This window comes from Petaurus breviceps, unplaced genomic scaffold (genome assembly GCF_028583685.1).
Source record: "Petaurus breviceps papuanus isolate PSGF00001 unplaced genomic scaffold, PetGlider_PUasm1.0 78, whole genome shotgun sequence".
Classification (NCBI taxonomy): domain Eukaryota; kingdom Metazoa; phylum Chordata; class Mammalia; order Diprotodontia; family Petauridae; genus Petaurus; species Petaurus breviceps.
Genome location: NW_027186502.1, coordinates 4,560,696 through 4,585,135, shown reverse-complemented (window position 1 = coordinate 4,585,135; position 24,440 = coordinate 4,560,696). Strand labels below are relative to the sequence as shown.

The 24,440-nt window shown below is 36.7% G+C and overlaps 1 protein-coding gene across 2 annotated transcripts in view; it reads right to left on the bottom strand.

The window, feature by feature from the left end:
• The window catches only part of DERA (deoxyribose-phosphate aldolase), a 128,529-nt gene that overhangs the window by 89,940 nt on the left and 14,149 nt on the right, over positions 1-24,440 (bottom strand). For both annotated transcript variants that reach the window (XM_069106141.1, XM_069106142.1), the window contains exons 2-3: positions 3,310-3,407; positions 1,314-1,461 (exon numbers count right to left, since the gene is read on the bottom strand). In XM_069106141.1, coding sequence (XP_068962242.1) covers positions 1,314-1,461; positions 3,310-3,407 — 246 coding nt within the window. The remainder of the gene's footprint in view (positions 1-1,313; positions 1,462-3,309; positions 3,408-24,440) is intronic.

Below are 24,440 nucleotides of genomic sequence, written 5' to 3'. Positions count from 1 at the left end.
GAAATCCTATTGTGCTTTTTAGGGATGGGGTGTCTAGATTTGTTATTTTTAAGTAACATCCAATGAGGAAACACCTCCTCTACACATGTGGATCAGCAACTGTTCACAGGCTCACCAAGAGATCATCTGGTCTAGTTCCCTCATTTTACAGACAAGGAAACTGAGGCCCAAAGAGATTAAATGACGTGCTCCAGATCACACAACTAATAAGGGTTTCAAATAGGATTCAAATTCCTGATGCCAGGGCTCAAGCTCCTACAATAACCTTTTTTTTTTCCAAATGCTTTATTAACTTCTGATTTACATCATTCATTTCCACCAGATTTTGAGTTACAAATTTTCTCCCCATTTTTCCCCTACCCACTGCCCCAATATAGAAGTCCCACAGGATATCGCCTCCTCCAATCAGCTCTCTCCCATACCCCTTTCAACATTTCCAGTGGATCTCTATGCCCCAGTGCCTCTATATCTTATTTCCCAATTACATGTAAAATGGTATTAATAACAGTATATATATATATATATGTATATATATCCTACAATAATCTTAAGGGAGTTACCCAGGACACTAAGAAATTATCCACATAGACAGTGTATTTTCAAGTTAGAATTTGAACCCAGGTTTTTCCAGCTCTTAAGGGTAGCTTTCCTATCCACCACACCAAACTGTCTCTGAAGCAAAAATCTCACAACAGAAACATGCATTAGAAGGTGTCACAAGAAAAACCATGTCTCCGTTCTCTAGATGAGTCAGCCAAAATATTTCCTCAAGAAACGAAGTAGTGAAACTCAACTAAGAATTATATTTAGCTATATGTGTTGAAAATTTTTACCAGAGTGGAGTGGGAATGAATATTAAGACAGGCAAATTACATGAGCATAGAAATTTCTGGACTCAGGGTAGGATAACATAACATTGGTCTAGAGTTAGAAGGGACCTTGGAGAGGGCATCTCATCCAATCTCCATATTTTTCAGAGGAAGAAACTGAGGCCCAGACTAAGCAAGTTGCCCAAAGTCATAGAGGTTTTAAGTGTTAGACATGGGATTTGAATACAGGGCATCTGACTCCATAAATAATATTCTTTCATTGCTTCATGCTGGTTGTTGAAAAGAAATTTATCGTTATTATCATTTTTTTTTATAACTCGGTTAAACCTCCTGTTTACTCATTATAAACAATATACTTTCTGTTGGGTTGGGGTTTTTTTGCTTTTTGTGGGGCAATTGGAGTTAAGTGACTTGCCCAAGGTCACACAGCTAATAAGTGTTAAGCGTGTATTTGAATAAACTATATACCTTCAAGGGTATTACCTTTATCTTGCATATTCAAAGCTTTCAAAAGATCTTCCCGTATTGGATACTTGGCTTTGTAACAAAGCCTCTGAACATTTGATGCAGTGTCATCACCTGAAAGTGTAGTGAGATCAATAAAGGTAACAGCTTTCAGGAGCCAAGCAGCCTGTTTTAAGGGAAAAGAGGAAAAATTCATATAGAAAAAAAGCACTTTTGATCAAATTATTAAAGAATCCTATAAGAAAATATAAATGCTAAAATTGGATGTCTTCACTTCAAAAGAACATTCAGGTGTATAATACATTGTTCAACTAAAAGTTAAACTTGAAACATTGTTTAATTAAAAGTTAAAAGGCAAGGAAAACAAACATAAAATTAAAGCACACGAAGATAAAAGCAAAGAGCCATACCATCATAGCTTTAGAGCTGTAGGATCCTTAGAAAACCATTTAGCCCAACCCTCTCATTAGGTTAATTGATTTGCCTAAGGTATGTAGGTATTGAGTGTCAGAGTCAGGATTCAAACCCAAGGCCCTCAGATTCCAAATCTAGTCACTTTTCTAGATATAGTTCATAGGACTCAACATCTGGACTATATAGTTCAATCTGAAACCTCTTCTATCATGTCTCCTATACCTTATCTTCCCCTCTACCCATCATTCCACCCTATTGAATCAATCATTAACTTTTTATTAAGCATCTATAATGCAACCATTATGCTACACTATACCTATCTGGCCTCTCCATCTCCATCATTATACCACAATATGAGATTACAGTATATATAAAAGTTGCTTCAATCTTATTTTAATGTTGTGCTTTGTTTACAGATCTGTGGGATATAAAGGAAAAAAAAAATGGGTTTGGAGTCAGTACCTATTTTCAAAACCCACCAGTCACTACTACCCCATGATTTGGGGTAGGTCTTTTAACCTCTGAGTCTCATTTCTTCATTCATAAAATGAAGAGGTTGTGTTTGATGACCTCTAAGGTCCCTTCCAACTATAAAATTCGATGACCCCTAAAATAACAAACACTATAGAAAATTGTTGAACACAGATGTTCCATGGGTTTTCCATTTGATTCTATTTTGACTTTAAAAATAATACTCATTTTATGACCAATTCCTAGGGAATAATTTCACCTCAAGAACTTTAAATGGAACATGGTTGAAGTATGAAATGGTACCCCAGAAGACTCAAACACAAACTTCCTAAGAGTCAAATGTTGTGTACATCTCATGAAATTAAGTCTACATTCTCTGGGTCTAACACCCAAAAGGAGAGGTTAACCAATCTATTATTTTTTTTTCATTATTCATGAAGCTGAATTACAAGAATTCATGAAATTGAATTACAAGAATTATTTGTGGGGAAAGGTCAGGTTAAATAAGCACATGTACTTAAGATGCTCAAGATGAAATGAAGATGGTCAAAGGAAGTTGATTCTTCTACCTAAAAGCCACAAGAGCAACCAGACTTAGGTTCAGAATTTACTGCTATGTAACTAAAATATAAAACAGTCAATGGATGCATGTTTGGAAAAAATACAATAACTATGATAAAGATGTCACAGTCATTTGCAGGTTGTCCACTAAAGAGTAATAAAATATTTACTTTGTATAAATACACTCTCTCCAATCCAATCATCTTTTCTCTAAACCACACATCATGGACCAAGGAGAGGTAATCCTCAAGGGTACAAGAAAGAAGACTGGTTCAGATTCTTCTAAAGTCTCCAGGATTCTCCTCTTAACTTAATGAGTCATGGACAACTATATATTATATGTGTGTATATATGTGTATATATTTATATGGATGGATGGATATGGATATATTTGTATATAGGCATGTGTATATGTATATATACATGTGTGTACATATGTGTATATGTGTGTACATATGTGTTTGTACAACCTACAGAATAAATATTGAGTAAAATTCAATATTATGACCTTAAAGGGAGAGTCTAAGTATTTTAAGACAAAAAAAGTAGCATGTTTAACAACACTTACTTGCCAGTCCTTTTTCACAGTTCTTCGAGTTTGGATTTGCTCTGCACGCCTTAAAACTGCTGGCTGGTTTACTTGCACTTTAGAAATCCAGCTAAGGTCTGAAGAAAGGGTAAAATATAGAGACATAAAAACTCAAGCAAATATACATTCATGTATATATATATACATATGCAATATACAATGTAAATGTATATATATGATATATAGAGTGTATATATACACATATACATAGATATAGATAGACAGATAGATAGATAATAGATATTAAATATGGCTTCTTAAAAAGCAAAGTTTTTAAATATCTCCACTGTACCACTTCATGAATAAGCTAAAACTGGACAACAACCTGAAATGCTGTTCATTGTTCAAAGGATACTCCCACAAAAATCCTCCAGATAAACAGTGGTTTTTGATAGGTTAGACTGCCTCCACAAAACTGTCCAGGCAAATCCCATTATATGCAGCCAAAAGGCAGTTTCCAGGCTTTTCAAAATATAATAAATGATCCCTCAAGGGTATGAGAAAATATATCTCCCATAGTGTATGGTGTGCCATCTAAGCCAATAAAATACAAATGTTTCTAAATCAACCACAAAGAAAATCAATTTTTATTGAAGTAGGTTTAGCTGATTTCTGTTGTCTTTAAAAATACCAATGACAAAGAAATCTCAAGGTTAATCTAAGGGTTTAAGTGCTTGTAAAAAAAAAAGTTCTTATTTATATACCTGCCTTAAACTGAACTCTGCAATAGCTGCTTGCAGAGATTTTTCACAGATTAAATGATTTGAGATTTTAAAATCACTTATCAAGAAAGCTAAGAGACATTTTTAACATTAGCTCTTCAGACAAGGGCTTTAGAGAAGTCATCTCATTATTATGTAAATCACTCATTATTTTGTAAGTCAACATCAGAGAGAAGTAAGGCAAAAGTCAGGCAATGATAATTATCCTCTCCTCCCCAACCAACTGGTCATCTTCACTACTACAAAAGAAAACACTGGTTCAGGTTTCTCTAAAGTCTCCAGGACCTTCCTCTATACAAGAAGACCCTAGGGATGTTCTAGGCCTAAGTATATTGACTCTAGATCAGGTCCAGGAACCTAGAACACATCTTAGGACACTGTATTCACCCCCTTCCAACTTTGTGCTTCAAATTTTCACTGTATATAATCAAGCATGAATTCCAATTACAGATGATGTTGGAGTCAGCCTGATCTCCCAGTGTCTCTCCAGACCAGTGATGAATAAAGTCTGGGTCAGAACCTCCTCAAAACTAGTCTACTGGACCTAGCCAGGAGCAGTTTTTCAACAAGTTCTGAAATACATTGCTCTACACGAGAGGGGCATTTGTTCTGTGAATTCTGGACTAAGTCAAAATACTACATTTGAGGACCCAGAAGACCACATGTTGCCTCAAGGCCACAGGTTACCCACCCCTGATTACTACCCCCCCCACCAAAATAAAAAGTATAGTAGAAGGGGGAAGGTATGGTGCCTAACCCTGGCACAATTCCCCAATTCATAAACTAAGGCTAGAGAGATAAACAAGCAAAAGATATAGAATATGTGAAAAATTATAATAGATCTAAAAATGTTCCCTCTACCCACCCCACAAAAAAAATCCTAGAAGAGATTAACTACACAACTAAAGACTCAAAGGAAAAAATAGATTTTCTACAAGGACTATATGATTATCTAGAAGAAATTAGTTGAGAAAGACTAAATCTCTGGAAGAAAGAGTTGAAAGGAAAAATCAATAGCTTAGAAAAGAAAGAAGTAAGCTTTATCCAAATAACAGACTCCTTAAAAAATCAGAAAAGACCAAACAGAAATCAATGACTCTATGAGACAACAAAAATATTAGAATGAAATCAAAACATGGAAAAAATAAAGGAAAATCTACGGTATCTGATATCAAAAATAACTGACCTAGAAATGAGATCACGAGGAGATAATTTAAAAATCACTGAATGACAATTTTACCTAAACTAATTTATGTATTCAATGCCATCCCAATTTAATTACCAAAAGAATTACTTTACTGATTCAGAAAAAATAAAAGCAAAATTTATTTGGAACAGCAAAATGTCAAGAGTATCAAAGGAAATGATTAAAAAAAAAAACCTATAAAGGAAGGAGATTTAGCGGTACCAGATGTTAAACTATTTTGTAAGGAAATAATTATCAGAACTATCAGGTACTGGCTAAGAATTGGAAAGGTAGATCAATGGAAGAGAGTAGACATACAATTTACAGCAGCAAATAAATATATTAACCTTGTATTTTCCAAGTGTAAAGACAAGATTTGGGGATTAAAATTCATTATTTGGTAAAAAAAATTGCTGGGAAAACTAGAAAGCAGTATGGCAGAAATTGGGAATAGACCAATATCTTACCCCATTTACCAAGATAAGGTCAAAATGGATACATGATCTAGATATAAAGGGATATTACAAGAAAATTTGAAGAACATTACTTATCAGACTTATGGATAGGCAAATAATTTATGAAAAAGAGAGAACAGAGTGAAGAGTAAAACAGATAGTTTGATAGCTTTAAATTAAAAAGTGTTTGTACAAATAAAACAAATATAACCAAGATCAGAAGGAAAGCAAAAAACTGGGGAAAAAAATTTTGGTTGTGCTCACTTCACTCTTCATTATCTCATGCAAGTCTATCCATGTTTTTCTGAGATCACTGAGCTCAGCATTTCTTATAGCACAATAGTACCAATTGATGGGCATCCCTGCAAATTCCAGTTCTTTGCCACCATAAAAAGAGTTGCTATAAAAATTTTATATAGATTATTTTCCTGTTTCCCTAATCATCTTTGGAAACAGACCTAGTAGCAACATTGTTTATAGGCAGTTTAATAACACTTTGGGTATAATTCCAGATTGCTTTCTAAAATCATTGAATCAGTTCATAATTCCACCAATAATGAATCAGTGTCCCAATTTTTCCACATCCCCTCAACATCTGCCACTTCCCCCTTCAATCATTTTAGGCAATCTCATAGGAATAAAAGGAAAACTCAGGATCTTACATTTCTCTAATCAATATCGATTTAGAGCATTTTACATGACTATAAATTATTTTGATTGCTTCATCATAAAATTGCCTGTTTATAACCTCTGACTAATTAGGGAATGACTCTTATTCTTATTGATTTACAAAGTTCTCTATATATTTGAGATATAAGACCTTTATCTGAGAAACTGTCTACAAAAAAGTTTTCCCCAATATTGGTAGCCATCTCTAGGGCAGAAGGGAAGAAAAAAAAGGAAAAAAGATATTTACATAATAGCTTTATCATATATTTAAAAGGAATAGCAAGTTGTGACACTCGATTTGCAGTTTTGTGTGCAATTCTTTTTTTTAATTATGCTTTGTTATAGAAATGCTTGTTTTATTCCATAAATTGAAAACTAAATAGATATTTAAAAAAAAAGAATCACTGAACTCTATTAAAAAAACATGATCAAAAAAGAGGGGGGAAAAAGGTTGGATATTATATATGAAAACTTCTCAGAGCTATTAGAACAAAGAAATAAAACAGAGAAAAAATTCAACTATCACGTTCTGAAGGGAACATCAAAAGGAAAAGTCCCAGGAGTATCATATCCAAAATCTAGAACTCCTCCATCAAAAGAAAAATACTGCAAGCATTTAGAAAGAAGCAACTCAAGTACCAAGAAATCATAATCAGGATCACACAAGATCTGGAAAATTCTTCTATAAATGAAAGAAGGTCTTGAAATACAATATTCCAAAAGGTAAAAAAGATAGGCTTCCAACCAAAAGTAACTTACTCTGCAAATATGAATATAATCCCACAAAGGGGGAAAATGGGTCTCTGATGAAATAGAAGACTTTTAAGCATTTCCAATGAAAAAAAGAGAGTTGAATAGTCGCTTTGAAATGCAAACACAAGTCAAGAAAAACTTAGAAAAATAAATTAGGGAAATGGAAGGAACTGTATGATATAATGCTGACGTTCTAATAGGAGGAGGAGAAACAAGTATTCCTTCAGAACCTTGATGTCTTCTAAAGATATTTAGTTAAGTAAGGAAAACAAAAGTCAGAGGGAGTGTATTTTTCCCCGGAGGGCTTTAAAAGGGGGAAAAGGAGGCAAATTAAAAGAAATACACCAGTCTGCAGAGAGGAGGGGAAAAGTGGTAGAACTCAATATGTATTATAACTGGGGAGCATGAGAAGAGAATACAAATGTGGAATAATAAGTAGATGGAGCAGGCATCTTTTATAGCAACCAGATAAAAGGAGGAGCACACACAACACACACACACACACACACACACTGCTTTTGGGTGAAGCTGACAGACAATGGATTCAACAAACAGAAAGAGTCACACTTTTTGGACATGACCACTTTCACTTTCTGAATATGTTTTGTTTGACTATGCTTATTTGTTATAAGGTAGGCTTTTGTTTGATGTTTTTGTTCTCAGATTTTAATTGGAAGGCAGGGGGGGAGAAACAAAATAGGTGTTAGTAAGAGTGATTGGTTATTTTTCAGTTGTGAACAAGTCTTCAGGAACCCACTGAAGTTTTCTTGGCAAAGATATGGAGTGCCATTTCTCCAATTCCTTCTACAGATGATGAAATGGAAACAAATAGGATTAAGTGACTTGTCCAGGATCGCACAGCTACTAAGGCCAGATTTGAACTCAGGAAGAGGAGTCTTCCTGACTCCAAGCCCAGCACTCTATCCATAGCGCCACATAGCTGCCCATAAGAGTGATACCCTCCTAAAAAGACCACTGAAACATTTTAAAATGCATAGGACAGAAAGAAGTTCAGAAAGAAGCACAGAAAAGCAGGACAGTCTTGAAAGTAATGTGTAGAGTTTATTATATATACTTTTTTAAAGAACAAATGGAATAAAGATTCATACTCCCACATACAATTCTCTTTTTTTATTCTGCTATGTATATGGAAATGCTCATAGGAGGAGGTGGGGGTAAGTTTATAATAAAATAATACAACTGAAATGAACTGGGAAAAATAATGTACTCCAGAATTTCAAAAAAATATATAAATCCCTTATCTCTGTTCCCTAGCCCCCTTCCTTCTTTTGAAGAGCTAACCTCATTTATAATAAACTGACCTAATTCAAGGGACTTCGATAATTTACTTTTTAATGACCATATGATATATTGAAACAGAGTTAGGTAATTATAAAGCTGTAGCAAGCAAGTCCACAGGAGTGTGACCAATGGGCTGGAAAATGTGAATCTATTAATAAAAGCTAAAGCAGTTGAAATTTTACAGCAAGTAGAAGAGATAATTTACTTATTGTTGTAAGATCAACTTTCATCTACCTAAACCTCTCTCATCTTGTATTTATGAAATTGAAAATGTAGAATGTTACATTTAGGCCTCAAAAATCTCATTAAATTCTATATGGCCAATTGTCCCAGTCCATGCAGATGGATCTTGACTCTCTCATCCAACCCATTTTTTTTTTCAGTTTTGTGTTATTTACAAAGTTAAAGAAAAAAATATTTTCTATGTCTTAATTCAAATCAATGATAAAAATACTAAATACTAAGACCAAGGAGAAAGCCCTGGGAACTCCACTGGAGACTACCCTCTAAGACGGCATTCACCCATTTAAAAACTCGTGTCTAGTCAACCAATTATGAATCTAATTAATTATAAAATTGACTTAATCAACAAGCATTTATTAAGTGTCTTATGTTCCAGACACTTTGCACTGAGGGCACAAAGACAGAAATGAATCAGTTCTTGTCTTCAAGGAATTTACATTCTAATAGGGAACACAATATACGTATATATAAGTAGATACATATAATGAAATTTTCTAAAAAGAGCTGGGGTGGAGAGTGAGACTATGAACCAGGTATTAAACTCAGTGAGAAAAGAAATAAATATAAAGAACTTATATTACACTCATGGGATCAACATGTAAATAGATAAGCATATACGTTATTAAGATGGAAAAAATAGTACAATTAATATGATCAGGAAAGACTTTCCCATAGAAGGTGGCACTGTGAACTCAACCATGAATGAAGAAAAAGTATTCATTAAGTGCTTACTATTTCCCAACTACTAATTGTTGGAGATATAAACAGATAAATAATACAGTCCTTACTCTCAAGAATTCAAATTCTAATCAGTGGAGAAAATAGATTAAGCTATGGGGTGAAAAAAAAACAAAACCTCTGGTAATGTCGATTGGGGAGTGAGATGCAGTGTCACAGAAGATACTAAGGTCCAAAGGTCATTAGGGCACAATGGAAGGGCAGATAGAAAGGCCTGGAAGTCCTTAGGGCATGGGGGCAAGTGTGGGGAGGTCAGATGGTAATGACCAGTGGTCCTCCATCTTGCTGGAAGGGCTGTAGTTAACTTCCTGATCAAAGTATTATGAGTAGCCAAGTCTGTCTTACAGCCACGGTGGGGTGAAGTGGCCAAACTCCTAACTAGTAGGAAGGAGAGAATAGGTACCAAGGTCAGAGTAAAGGGGGCAGTGATCTCTCTCCCACTAGAGGTGGGGATAGAGGGAGTGATAACCATGGGTTGGAGATGGGGAGGAGAGATCTCAGTGGTAGGTTCCCAGATGGTAGGTTAGGGTGGTAAAAAAAAGGATTTCTGTGGTATGTTCCCCCTGGCCCTCCTTGAAAGAATCTGGGAACTGTAAGAAGCAGAGGTGAGAAGTAGTGTGCACTCCAATATGGGGGCAACCAATGCAAAAGCACAAAGGTGGAAGATAAAATGACAAGTTCATAGACATAGTCAATAAATATTTATTAAGCACCTACCATGTGCCAGAGTACAGGCAAGGGAGCAAAAACAATATTCATGGAGTCAATGAAAAATTGTTCATTTTCGTTCATTCATTAAATGAAAACAAAGTTCAAAGAAGAACAAGCAGTCCATTTACCAGAAATGTGAGTGTATGAAGAGAAGTGATGTAAAATAATCTCAGGTTAAGCCAGACTGCAAAGGACTTGAAATGCCAAGCCAAGAAGTTTTGTATTTTAGGGGTTTTTAACATAGGGTATTGAACTTTCTTTTTTAACATTTTTGAAAATTAAATGTAAAGACAATTGGCTTCCCTTTGTAATACTATTATTTTATACATTTAAAAACATGCTGAAAAAGGATCCTTGGGCTTCATCAGACCGCCAAAGAGATCTATGAAACAAAAAAGAAATCCTATCATAAATGCAATAGGGAACCATTGAAGGTTCTTAAGCAGACAAATAATTTGGTCAGATTTGTGTTTTAGGAAGATGATCTGGACTAAGGTTATCCTTTCTCTAAACTCTTTCATTTAACATCTTTAAGCCTCAGTTTATTTATCTATAAAATAGAGATAATAATATCAGTAGTACATACCTCATAGGATTGGGGATTTTTTCAAAATTTTATTTTTAGACTTGAAAGACAGAACACAAATACAGAATAGAGAAAAGAAACAAAAACATATCATAAACTTAAATATTGGAACTTTAATACAAAGTTAGAAAGAAAAGAAAGCATGTGCTGTATGCATTACAAGAACACAAGAGGATTCAAAATATGTGACAAATCTGCATTTCAAGAAAGCTTATGTGATAAATATTACTCATCGTACAGAGAATTGTCCATCTTTTCTTTGCTACCTAGTGAGTTTTCTTTTGTTCTCTGCCATGGACTTTTTTACTTTGTTCTTTTTTTCCCTCCCACCAACCCTCTCATCCCTCCCCCCTCCAAAGGCCACAAAAAAGTTTAGATGTTTCTCTATAGCTATAAATATATACAAACCCTCTCCCACCCCCTCCCAAAGGCTACAATAAAATTTACATCTTTCTCCATAGATATAGATACACATATACATATATACAGACATATATAGACATATACTTTCCCAAACCTATTCTACTCCTGATCTTTGTTTTTATGTATGTGCATATCTTGTTTCCTATCCTTCCTGCCTCCTCCACTTTACTTCTACCCACTACCTTGCCCTCCTATGACTTGCCTATCCCCCTCCAAGGATCCCTCCCCTATCCTCCCAGTCCCATAAATCTAAATACCCTTCCATACCCCTATTTACCTGTTCCCTCTAAAGATCCCTCCCTTGTCCTCTCCCTCCTCCCTATGCCCCTACCGTTTTAGTTCTTCTGAATTTAGAAGACTTTTATACTCTTCTAAATATATATGTATTGTTCCCTCTTAAATCCATACCTGATGAAAGTAGGTTACAAGAACTACCAGGCCTCCTCCCCCATCTAATTCCTGTGTGTCAATTCTTCCCCTTGCACCTCATTTGTATAAAATACTCTTTTTTTGTTTTTGCTTTTTGGAGGGCAACTGGGGTTAAGTAACTTGCTCAAGGTTACATGGCCAGTTATTTCTGGGTGTGGTGCTAAGTATCTGAGCCTGGATTTGATCCCCAGGTCATCCCGACACTGGAGCTGAGTTCTCTTACTCGCTGAGCCACCTGGCCACACCTAAGCAACTGGGGTTAAGTAACTTGCTCAAGGTTACATGGCCATGTGTTTCTGGGTGGGTAATAAGTGTCTGAGCCCAGATTCGATCCACATGTCATCCCGACACTGGAGCAGGTGCTCTTACTCACTGTGCTACCTGGCCGCCCCTGTTGTTTTTCTTATAAAATGCTTAACTTTCCCTTCTATTTTTTCATTATTCATATTTTGTTTAATCATTTCTTGATCTCTTATAATTTTACTGGCTTCACTTTGCTCAGTTCTAATTTTCAAGGTGTCATTTCCTTCCTTAAGATTCTGGATCTCTTTTTCTAGTTGGTTGACTTTCCTTCCATACCCTTCTTGTTTTTCTTGGATTATTATCATTTTCCTTTTAAGTTTTTCTTCTATCTCTGTCATTTGATTTTTAAACTCTTTTTAAAAATCTTCTACAAATTCTTTTTGAGTAGGTGACCATTTGACATTACTTTTGGGGGGTTTCTTTACTTCAATATCCTCCTCTGAAGATGAACCCTGGTCATCTCTATTCCCATAATAACTTTCTAAGGTTGGATTCTTTCTCCTTTGCCTGTGCATTTTTTGTGGCAATGGCTTAATTATTTGTAGTCACCTCTAGCCTTGGGGAATGGGACACCGAGCTTCTTACCCCAGATCTTCAGTTCTTCCCTCCAGCCTGAAACCAAAGCCAAACCTCCGATCTCCAGTAAGTGCCCACTTACAGGGGCTTTCTGCCCCCCTGCTTCTGCCCTCACCAGGCATGTGCTGGTTCCTTCTTGCCCCTACTGCTCTTTGTAGCATAACTGGGTCTGGTGTTCTTTCTCAGCAGAGGTTCCCTGGATCTTCAGGGCTCAAACACCCAACTACTCTCACTATACTGGGGTAAACTTTCCAGAGGCTGGTGCAGAGGCAGCCTCTTAAACCAACTAACCCCAGGGCTTGCCATTTGTTGATTAAGAGGCTTGCTGCTTGCTGCTAAAAGAGAATCTAGCCTGGAGTTGTTTACTCTTCACAGGGACCAAACCTCGACTAGGGATTATTCTTCCGATCTTCTCAAATTGTCCCAGCAGGACCCCCATCATGCCCCAGTTCTTATTTATCTCCACCCACACTTTGTTCGCCCAAAGGTGCTATTTTAATTCTTTTGTGGGGGGAAATCTTGAGAGCTTGGAATTTTCTGACCTACTCCGCCATCTTCCCAGAATCTTCTCCTCATAGGATTGTTATGAGGCCCAAATAAGAGCATGTATGTCATTATATTATTCAAAATATATATAAATGTAATTATTTTTAACGATTTCTTTAGTTCTATCATCCCACCTTTTTTAAACACGGGATATAATAGAAAGAATTTTGTATTTGGAATCAAAAGACTTGGATTTAAACTCTGGCATTGCCCATCTCTGCCTCTGCCACAATTAGCAAAGCTGTTTAACTCTTCTGAGCCTCAGTTTTATCAGATTCAAAATGAGATAAACCTTAAATTCCCTTTCAGCCCTAAATCTATAATCTTACAATCCTTTTTTTTTCCTTAGGAAATGACTTAGAAAATGTTTCTTTTTTTCTCTTGAGAAATTTAGACCACCTCTTTCTTAAAGATTACCAGGGCTCACACCGAAACACAAACACACTATCTTTTTGATAGATGTGTAGAGAAAAGGTTTTTTTTTTTTAAATGCCCATGGGGAATTCAGGAAGGGACATCTAATGTAATTGGCTTTTGTATTTTCATACTTAGAGCCACTGTATCACTGTTTTAGAGCTAGAAGGGACCTTAAAAACCATCTAGTCTAACCCTCTCAATTTACAGATGAGAAAACTGAGGCCCAGAGAAGTTAGCTGCTTTATCCAAGGTCACACAGATAATAAAGGGCATGATCAAGACATAAACTCAGGTCCTCTGACTTGTAATCCAAAATCTTTTCACTATGTTACCATTCTCATAATGAAATGTAAAAGGTAACAGTCTGCATGTTTGAAATAGCCACTCTCTTGAACATCCATCCTTTTAAAATTTTCTGTTTCAAAATTTCCAGCAAAATCAATATTTTAAGCACACTTTTAAAAGGAAGAAATCTCCTAGACTACAAGAACTTCATTACCAAGCTGCCAATGCTACTGACAGACTTTCATGAGGAGATACCCCAAAAGAATCCCTGAACAACATCTTGATTTCCTGAACTATTACACAGTCTTTCAGCAAGACATACAGGCAGAAAACTGTCTGATGAAAGTGTTTCTCTAAGCCTCCATGTGTGCCAAGTGTTCAGGAAGAATCATTATACCTGAGTGAAATTCATTAAGAAGCCAGATAACTTTAGCCCCCTGTTGGGTACAGGTCTAACCTTTCAGTCCCTTTGGGAAGATTTGATCAATTATTCCAGGAGCCAAGTGCCTCAGGGAAAACCCATTTAACTCCTCTTGATAAGACATCATAAGACTGAAGGACTTGCCTAAATCCAGATTGTCTTGTTGCTTTTCTGACTCACATGCCAAATGCTAGCTAATATTATAGAACCAAATGAGTTACTCTTTCCATAGGTATATATGTTTGGGTAATCATCAACATAAACCTACGCATAATAAATCTGAAACAAAATCAAGAGTTAACATGTTATCAGTCAATGAACATGTATTAAGTCTTCTATATCTCAAGCATTGTGCTAAGTACTTTACAAATAATAGCTCATTTGCGGAAATGAAACATACATTTTCAGATGTGGTCAATGATTTCAATCAATCAACCAAATTTTTAGTATGTGCCTGCACTGTGGCGGTTTCTGGGAACTACAGGAAGGAAAATGAAAGGTTTTTTGCCCTCAAGGTATTTACAATTTAATAAAAAAGACAACATGCATGTATATAACAATATACAAAATACATACAAAGCAGATACAAAGTAAGGGAGAAAAGGTATTGTTGGCTTGTGGTCTCTCCAATTAAGACTGTGAATTCCTTGAGGACAGGGACTGTCTTTTGCCTTTCTGTATCTCCAGAGCTTAGCACAAGGTCAGTATTATAAAATGTAGTCTGACTAACTAGCTGCTTCAGAACTTACTGTAGTCTTCACTTACACAGAAGCCAGCGCTATGGAAGGTGTGGGCTCTACCAAATAGTTCAATGTCAGAAAAGACTATGATTTCACCAGTGAAATAATATTAAAGAAGACTGTAGAAGCTAGCTTAACTACTTCCATTTTTAAATTGTCTTTTATTTTTGCTTATCACACACACACATATTTTGTTTTCCCTCCCTTTCCCCTTTTCCCCACAAATTCCCATGCCTAAAAGATGTAAAAGATGTTGCACAGCTGTTAAAATCAGCCTAATCAAAATATCCTTAGGTAACCTTTAACTTTATATCCTTCCTTGGTCTCTATTTTATGGCAAGATATTTAAATGTAGACATTATGATGGGAAAATTCTGCATCTAAAAGATATCTTAAACCAGGCCTTCACAACATACCACCCGTGGGCTGCTTGTAGACTGACAAAGGATTTTGGGGATCAGGCCACAGCACACTTCCTTCTTTTTGTCATATGACCCGCAACAACCACCCATTGTCAGTCTATCTCTAATTACTTTGACTTGGAAAGTGAGCTGCTAAAGCTCTAAAGTGAGCTATTTGTGGCCAGAAGAAGGTTAACCTATCTTAATGCTGGCCCCTATTGCCCAGCTGTGCAGGTCTGTCTTAACCTCTCCCACACATAAAACTTCTTGGGTTTGGTTTGCGTTTTTTTTTCCCTCCCTTTATCTACGGAAGGCACTGTGACCTATTAAAAGTCAAGAGTCACTTGTTAGGTTCAGTATCTCCCCACTAGGCAAACTTTTTAATAAAAACTCTGAACAAATTTTACCTAAATAAAAGTGATTTTATTCTACAACCTGCAAGGTTATCCTTGCCATTTCATCCTAAGGACCACTGGATCTTTCTATCTGCCCTGAAGCTGAAACTACCTATATATGTTACCTTTACCTAAAAGACTATGAACTCTTTAAGGGCAAAGACTGTCTTGATTTGCAATTTGTATTCCCAGTGCTTTGCAAATTGTATTTGTTTTGTATGTAATAGGCTCCTAATAAATGGTTTTTCATCATTCATTCCCTGGCTACAAAAATAAAAAATAAATCCTTCCTTGAGCTTTTTACCTCATCAAGCTTATTGTGCTACCTCTCTCTACTTATTTGACAAATTCTTAGAAAGAGTAGTCTAAACTCATAGCCTCCTCTTCTTTACCACACATTTACTCCCAACAATCTGGCTTCTATGCCTACCTGTAAGCTTAAAACAGAGTCTAGCATACAGTAGGCACTTAATAAATGTTGACTGATTGATTGAACTGGCTCTCTCCAAGATCACTAAGGTCCAGATCCACCAGCCTTCTTTATATTGTAATCCCCCTTGATCTCTCTACAGCCTTTGATACAGTAACAAGGTTAATCCTACACATTAGTGACTATATCACTCCTAATGTAGCAGTCTCTCTACCCTGAAGTTAAAGGGCTGTTGTCTTGGGGGAATCTCATGTGACCCCTGAAAATGTCACAATTAAGTTGTTATCTGCTGCCCTCTTAGAATGCTGTCAAGGTCCCAAACTGAAGCAATGTCATTCAGAACATATTAATTCCTGGATGCAGGTTTATGTCCAAATAAATAGTCTGATGACAGGTGGTTCAGTAGATAGAACACCAGGACTGGAGTCTGGAAAACCTGAATTTAAATTTAGCCTCTGATACTCAATAGCTGTGTGACCCTGGGCAAGTCACTTAACCTTGTTTGCCTCCGTTTCCTCACCTATAAAATGAGATAGAAAAGAAAATGACAAACCACTCTAGTATCTTTGCCAAGAAAACCCAAAAATTGGGTCACAGAAAGTAAGACAGGACTGCATAACACTAAAAAACAACAAGTAGTCCGAAATGAACCTGCTAACCACAGATAAAGCTGATTCTTTATTTCTAGCTATCAATTCAGCCTAACTCTCATGCTGAAATTAATGGCTACATAATTTTCATCTCCAGAGGCCCTTTCCTTTGCAGTCCTCTTTATTCAGACCAATTTTTATTTTCTAGTTACAAAGTTCATGCCCCACTTTTGGAACTTCCAATCAAATACTGAGAATGTTTTGGAAGCATATAAGCCCATTTGCAAGCTTGAATAAACATTTCCTTGGTCCAACAGTGATCATACTTTGATTAATAATCATCATTTTGCAAATTTCAGTGATATCCCCTTTCAGCCACCTGCTGCCTTGGGGTTTCTATTTGGGAACCCCACAAAGCTCCTTCCTCAGTTAGTATACTATGTTCTATCTAGATAGAAGGTTTGTGTCCCAATTGGCACATTTAAACAAAGTTTCTGTTAAAAGCAAGATTAACATTAGACTTCATCAAGCAAAAGTGGAAAAATCTAGTTGTAATTACCTACTCTGTGTATCATTTTCACATACACAATCCCTGCAAATGTGGAATTTAAACATTACATATTTTCTGGTCTAACCCTCTTGTTTGCAGCTACATAAACAGAGAATGAACAGTTGAATGATTTGCCCAGAGTCACAGTTACTTGGTGGCAGACTCAGGACTAGAACCCAGTTATCTGGTCTTTTAGTCTAGTGCCCATTCCACCCCAAATAAAATAACTTTACATTTTTAATGACTGCCTGCCCATATCACATTAGAGGTACCAGGAAATGAGGCAATAGAAGTAAGACCCCACCAGCATCTTCCTGATACCGGTGCACCATCCCAATGCACGGGGGAGCCTTCTGTTTGGGAGCAGTGTGAGATGGACCCATGTTGTCTCACACACCTGTTTCCATATTTTCTACTATTGTTCCCTGATTGCCATAATCTCTGGCTCACTGGTAATTTATTTTCTTTGAGAGAAGTGTCTGGGAAAATGTGTGTACTCCATGAGCAGCAGGCATCTAATATGCTAAAATATTTCTAACTATAGGCAGTCAGGACTTCGGGTTATATGTCCTCCCAAAACAAACACACACACCAAACCCCTCTGCCACATTATGAAGCACAGTGATTGCCAGGCAATCTTGGAGTATCTGTCAAACACTGAATTAGAGTGAAAATTACCACCTGCTGAGTGCGGATTCAAAACATAGCTTCCAACACCTGTTTCTCTTCTGCAGTAGCTCCTTAGGGAAGGTTTCAGAACAGAAGATTTAGAGGTTAGTTTTTTAAAGTGTCTGTGTGGGGGGTGCCTTTTAAATGATTTTTAGTGGCATATTTTATGACTCAACTGGGAAGGGCTTTTTTTTCCCTTTACTTTTAGATAATTTGCAGCAAGTCATCAAAAACTAAACTGTGTTTTAATAAGATCATAATGTGCCAACTCAGAAGGTAATCTAAATTATCTCTACAACTATTGCTCAATGAGTTTGAATTTGTTTTTTTTTTTAGAGAAACATCTCCATCTATGGTGAACTACATGAAAAGAAACTTCTTGCCAGGAAATTTCACTAAGCCAATATTAACTTTTTAGAAACAATAATACTAAGATAGCTTTCTGAAGTATGTACAGCCTTGTCCTCAGTCTGTTTGTGTCTTTGGGATCTCATGAAAAAGGTATGGGAATAAAAAATTAAGAAGGCTTCTCTGATTCCTGATCCCTGATCCTAGTTAATAGTGAGTATTTCCTCATCTGATCTCATAGCATTTTATATCTGTGGCACTCCCTCTGGGATATTCCCCCAACTTGTCTCCATAGGGCAGCTGCTACTCTAAGGCTCTGGGGTACCCTGGGAGTCTGCACTATGAATGATACTTCATCCCTTACCAGTGAGCTTTCCTGTAACAAACAACCAGTAGACAAAATTAACTCAAAGCAAGAGAATTTACTAAGATGGCAGAGTAAGAACAATAGCTACAAAACATTTTCCCCTTCAATAAGCCTGAGCTGCGCTCTCCTGCAGTGCCCATGGGAAGAGTGGACACAAAGAGAACACAATGGTAGTGAAGGTCACATGTGAGAAACATACATGGCCAAAGTAAATCATTCCTCCAGTATTTCAGTGTCAAAAGGTCCTCTTTTTTTGTCTCATGGAATTATATTACTCAATCCCCAATCCCTATCTCCTATGGGACTGGAGAACCTGTGGCCTTGAGGTTACATGTGGTCCTCCAGGGCCTCAAGCATAGCCCTTTCACTGAATCCAAACTTCACAGAACAAATCCTTTTATTAAGGATTATAATATATATTATTATATAACACATGATTATGTGTGTACATGTATGTGTGATGTGTGTATAAAATCTTTGTATTTCTGATAAATCTTGAGAGTTTACATTTCAATGTCTATGTCTGTCCAGGATCTATGGTCCTTAATGGATATGATCTTGAAGCGGTCAAGGAAAAAAAAAATTCTCTCCAACATAGGAATAGGAGTCACAATTCACAAAGCTGCTCCCCACTGGATAGCCTTAGGCATAGTGGGCTCAGAGACATCAGTTATCACTAACTTTTATCCAACTAATGGATTGCCTCTAACAATTCAATCAAGGAAAACTTCGCATTTCATAAACGAAATGATAGGGCTAGACATACCAGTGGCCCCGCTAATTCCATTAAGGAGAAATTTTTTTCATACTTCATAAAAAGATATCAAGGTTTCAAGGGTCCCTGCTCTTCATTAACATATCAAAAGGATACTCTTGAGTCCTTTATTTTCAATGAATCACATGGGTAGAAGGGGGTACTACTTCCACCGATACAGGTTGGGAAACCTGTACTATATTAATAACAATTTATATATTATAATTAATAATAGCTAGCATTTACATGGCCCTTTAAGGTTTGCAAAGCACTTTACAAATAGTATCTTAGGGTAGATTAGAAATAGAATTAGATTAAAAATAGAAACATCATTTTATTATCTTGATTCATCTCCTGATTGTCAACCTTCTGAAAAAGAATCTCTCAGTACTTTGCATATCTAGTCTTCAGATGGCAGATATACAGGCCTTCATTGGACTCATATTTAAGGCTGCTAGCATAGAACTAGAAGACTCAGTCAAGAACCCAGGGTCACCTAAATGTTATATGTATATACATATACATAAATATATAGAGACAGAGTCAGAGACAAAGACAGAGAATCGTGTGTACATATGTGTGTATACTATATAACTTTATACCCTATGTAACTATATCTATATAACAGCAACATATACACATATGTGTGTATATTTTTAAGACTTAAGACTAGTACGTCAGGAGTTGACATAACAACTCCATGTTGTTCTATGCTCACCGTTTTTGCTATGTATTACCTCAACTTGTCCTACAGGATCAGTTTCCTTTCTACCTCTTATTTCTTTTTTTTCTTTTAATTTATTTATTTTAGTTTTCAACATTGATTTCCACAAGATTTTGAATTACAAATTTTCTCCCCATCTTTCCCCTATCCCCGTCCCAAGATATCAAGGCTACTGAATACCCCTTCCCCCATCTGTTCTCTCTTATATCCTTCCCCATCCCCACCCTAACTTTCTAGTAGGGCAAGATGGATTTCTACACTCCAGTGTCTGTATATCTTATTTCCCAGTTGCATGTAAAAAAACAATTTTTTTTAACATTTGTTTTTAAAACTTTGATTTCCAGATTCTTTCCCTTCTTCCTTCTTCACCCACCCCCACTGGGAAGACAAGCAATTCAATATAGGCTATACGTATGTAGTTATGCAAAACATTCCCATAGTAGTTATATTGTGAAAGACTAACTATATTTCCCTCCATTCTATCCCACCCACTACTTATTCTATTTTCTACTTTGACCCCATCCCTTTTCAAAAGTGTTTGCTTCTAACTACCCTCTCCCCCAATCTGCCCTCCCTTCTATCTCTCCCTTTCTCCTCCCATTATATTCCTCTCTCACCTCTTAATTTTATTTTTTAGATATCATCACTTCCTATTCAACTGATCGGCCTGTGCCCTCTGTCTGTGTATATACATGTACACATATATACACACACTTATATATGTATTTATAAATACACCCTCCTATACATACATATATTTATACATATGTATATATACATGTATGTGTATGTATACGTGTATATATATACATGATGTGTGTATACATATGTATATATACATATATATTCCCTTCAACTGTCCTCACACTGAGAAGTCTCATGAGTTACAATTATCATTTTTCCATGTAGGAATGTAAATAATTCAACTTTAATAAGTTCCTTATGATTTCTTTTTCCTGTTTACCTTCTCATGCTTCTCTTGCTTCTTGTATTTGAAAGTCAAATGTTCAGTTCAGCTCTGTTTTTTTCATCAAGAATACTTGAAAGATCTCAATTTCATTGAATGACCATATTTACCCTGAAGCATTATACTCAGTTTTGCTGGGTAGGTGATTCTTGGTTTTAATCCTAGCTCCTTTGATCTCCAGAATATGATATTCTAAGCCCTTAGATACCTTAAAGTGGAAGCTGCTAGATCTTGTGTTATCCTGATTGTATTTCCACAATACTCAAATTGTTTCTTCCTGACAGATTATAATATTTTCTCCTTGACCTGGGAACTCTGGAATGTGGCTATGATATTCCTAGGAGTTTTCTTTTTGGGATCTTTTTTTGCTTTTTCTTTTTTTTAAAGCAATTGGGGTTAAGTAACTTGCTCAAGGTTACACAGCCAGTTATCTTGTGTGGGTGCTAAGTATCTGAGGCCGGAACCAATTCCAGGTCTCCCAACTCTGGGGCTGGCACTCTTACTCACTGCGCCACCTGGCCACCCCTGGCATCTTTTTCAAGAGGTGATAGGTGAATTCTTTCAATTTCTGTTTTGCCCTCTGGTTCCAGTATATCAGGGCAATTTTCTTTGAGAATTTTTTGAGGGATGATTTTTAGGTTCTTTTTTTTTTATCATGGCTTTCAGGTAGTCCAATAATTTTTAAATTATCTCTCCTGGATCTATTTCCCAGGTCAGTAGTTTTTCCAATGAGATATTTCACATTGCCTTCTATTTTTTTTTCATTTGTTTGGATATGTTTTATGGTATCTTGATTTCTCATAAAGTTATTAGCTTCCATTTGTTCCAATCTAATTTTGAAGGAATTATTCTCTTCAATGAGTTTCTGAAATTCCTTTTCCATCTGGCAAATTCATCTTTTTAAGGCATTCTTCTCCTCATTGGCTTTTTGGCCCTTTTTTGCCATTAAAGTTAGTCTATTTTTTAATAGTCAGGTTGTTGACCCTCTTTTCATGATTTTTTTGCATCATTCTCATTTCTCTTCCCTATTTTTCCTCCACTTCTCTTACTTGATTTTCAAAATCCTTCTTGAGATCCTCCATGGCCTGTAACCTATTCATATTTTTCTTTGAAGCTTTTGATGCAGGAGTTTTGACTTTGTTGTCTTCTTCTGGTTCCACGTTTTGATTCTTTTTGTCCCCAAGAAAGGATTCTATGGTCTGATTGTGCTTCCTCTGCTTGCTCATCTTGCCAGCCAATTACTTGACTTTTGAGCTCTTTGCCATGGCAGAACTCTGCTTCCAGAGTGGAGAGAGCTGTGTCCCAAATCCTGGGGTTTCTGCAGCTGCTGGAGCTATGAGGAAGGTGCCCTCTCCACAGACATTACAACCTCTTGACACTGGCGTTCCCCACCCCAGGACCACTGCCCAAGATTGTGACCCAGACCCAAGCAGGTTAAAGCAAGAATGACTGCTCTCTGAATGGTTGCTTTGTCCCCCTATGATCTGCGGGCCAGGAGCCCAGAAGCTGTCACATGGCAGCGGCTGCAACCAGTGCGCCTCCACCACCTCTTGCCCTGGGGGCAGGGGCCGAAATGCACTCTTCTCCACCCAGTTCCATCAGAGTTCCCTACTGACCTTTTACTTTCTCTTTGGCATTTATGGGTTGAGAAGTCTGGAAACCTCCACAGCTGCCAGTGATTCACTCTCCTGAAGTCTGCTCAGGCCCGTCTGTGCCAATGGTCAGGGACACCCCTGTGTGGCTCATGCTGGACTGCACTTGGCTCCCAGCTTGGTGTGATAGACCCTTCCAGTCAGCCTACCAAGCTGCCTTCAGTGGGAGATTTGTTTCTCTCTGTCACTTTGTGGGTTCTATAACTAAATTTATTTAGAGTCATATTTTATAGGTATTTGGAGGTGGTTGGTGCAGGAGCTAGTGCAAGTTCCTGCTTTTACTCTGCCATCTTGGCTCTGACCTCTATCTCTGATTTCTATAAGAGCTTTTTATTATTTATGTAAGGTTCACTTTGATCTAGTGGGAATGGCTATGCCAAGTAAAACACATTCTTTCTTTTGTAATTAGTGAAAAGTATCCTCTTTTGTTGTACCCCAACACCATCTCCTCTGTTTTACTCAGCCTAACATAATGTGAGGGTAAAATTATATAAATGTTACCTACTGAATTATAACAGACAGATGTCCATCATTTACTGGTAGAGTGTGTTTCACTCCAAGTGAATAAACTGCAATTTTTCCCACGTGTCTGTCTCTTGTACTGCTTTACTACCAGTGGCTAATCAGGACTCAAAGAGAATTCATATAAAACCATACATACATACACACATTGCATGTACATATTCACGTGTGTATGTGTTACATTGATGCATTGTGTACATGTACATACACATATTTACATGCATACATATACACATACATATTGTAACTTCCTCTAGAAGTTCTACAGTGAAGAAAAATCTATCTAAAATTGTGGCACCCTGAAGTAAACACAATATTCCTGATATAGTCTGACATGGGCAGAGCACAAAACGAATATAACCTCTCTAGTCAGGTACAATGGCACTCAAGTCAATCTAAGAGTACATTGACTGTTTTAACTACTGTAATCACCATTGTTGTTCAGTCATGTCAGACTCTTCATGATCCCATTTGGAGTTTTCTTGGCAAAGATACTGGAGTGGCTTGCCATTTCCTTCTCCAGCTCATTCTACAGATAAGAAAAGTGAGGTAAACAAGGTTAAGTGACTTGTCCAAGTTCAGGTAATAAGTGTCTGAGGTCAGATTTGAACTCAGGTCTTCCTGACTCAAAGCCTGCCTCTCCATCCACTTCAACACCTAGCTTCCCTAGTAATCATACCAGTGTATCACACTGAGCTTGAAGTCCACTTAAACACAGGCAAACAGTTATTTAACCACATCTGTCCTATCTTGGACTTGAAATTTATTTTTTTAACCCAAGTAAAAGACTTTAAAAACATCTTTTTAAATTACATCTTAAGAGGCAGGATGACATAGATAGAGCAAGGAAAACCAGGGTTCAAGTTGCATCTCTGACACATACTGGTTGTGTGAACCTAGACAAGTCACTTTTTCTAAGACTGTTGATTGAAGAAAAAGTGCTTACTTGCTTTGATAGAGGGAATTTCCTCATCTGAGAGTTTGCTATATCAGTGAAATCATAGGTTTAGTCCCTGTCTCTAAATTTCATCTTGTTAAATTTGGCCCAACAGCCTAACCCATGAAGAACTGGTTTAGATACTAATTGTCATCTAATGTGTAAGCTTTTTCACCTAACTTTTTGCCACCTGCAAAACTTCAAAAATAAATAAATAAATAGTAGGTCTTCTATTCCATTATCTAAGCCATTACACACACACACACACACACACACACACACACACACACACACACACA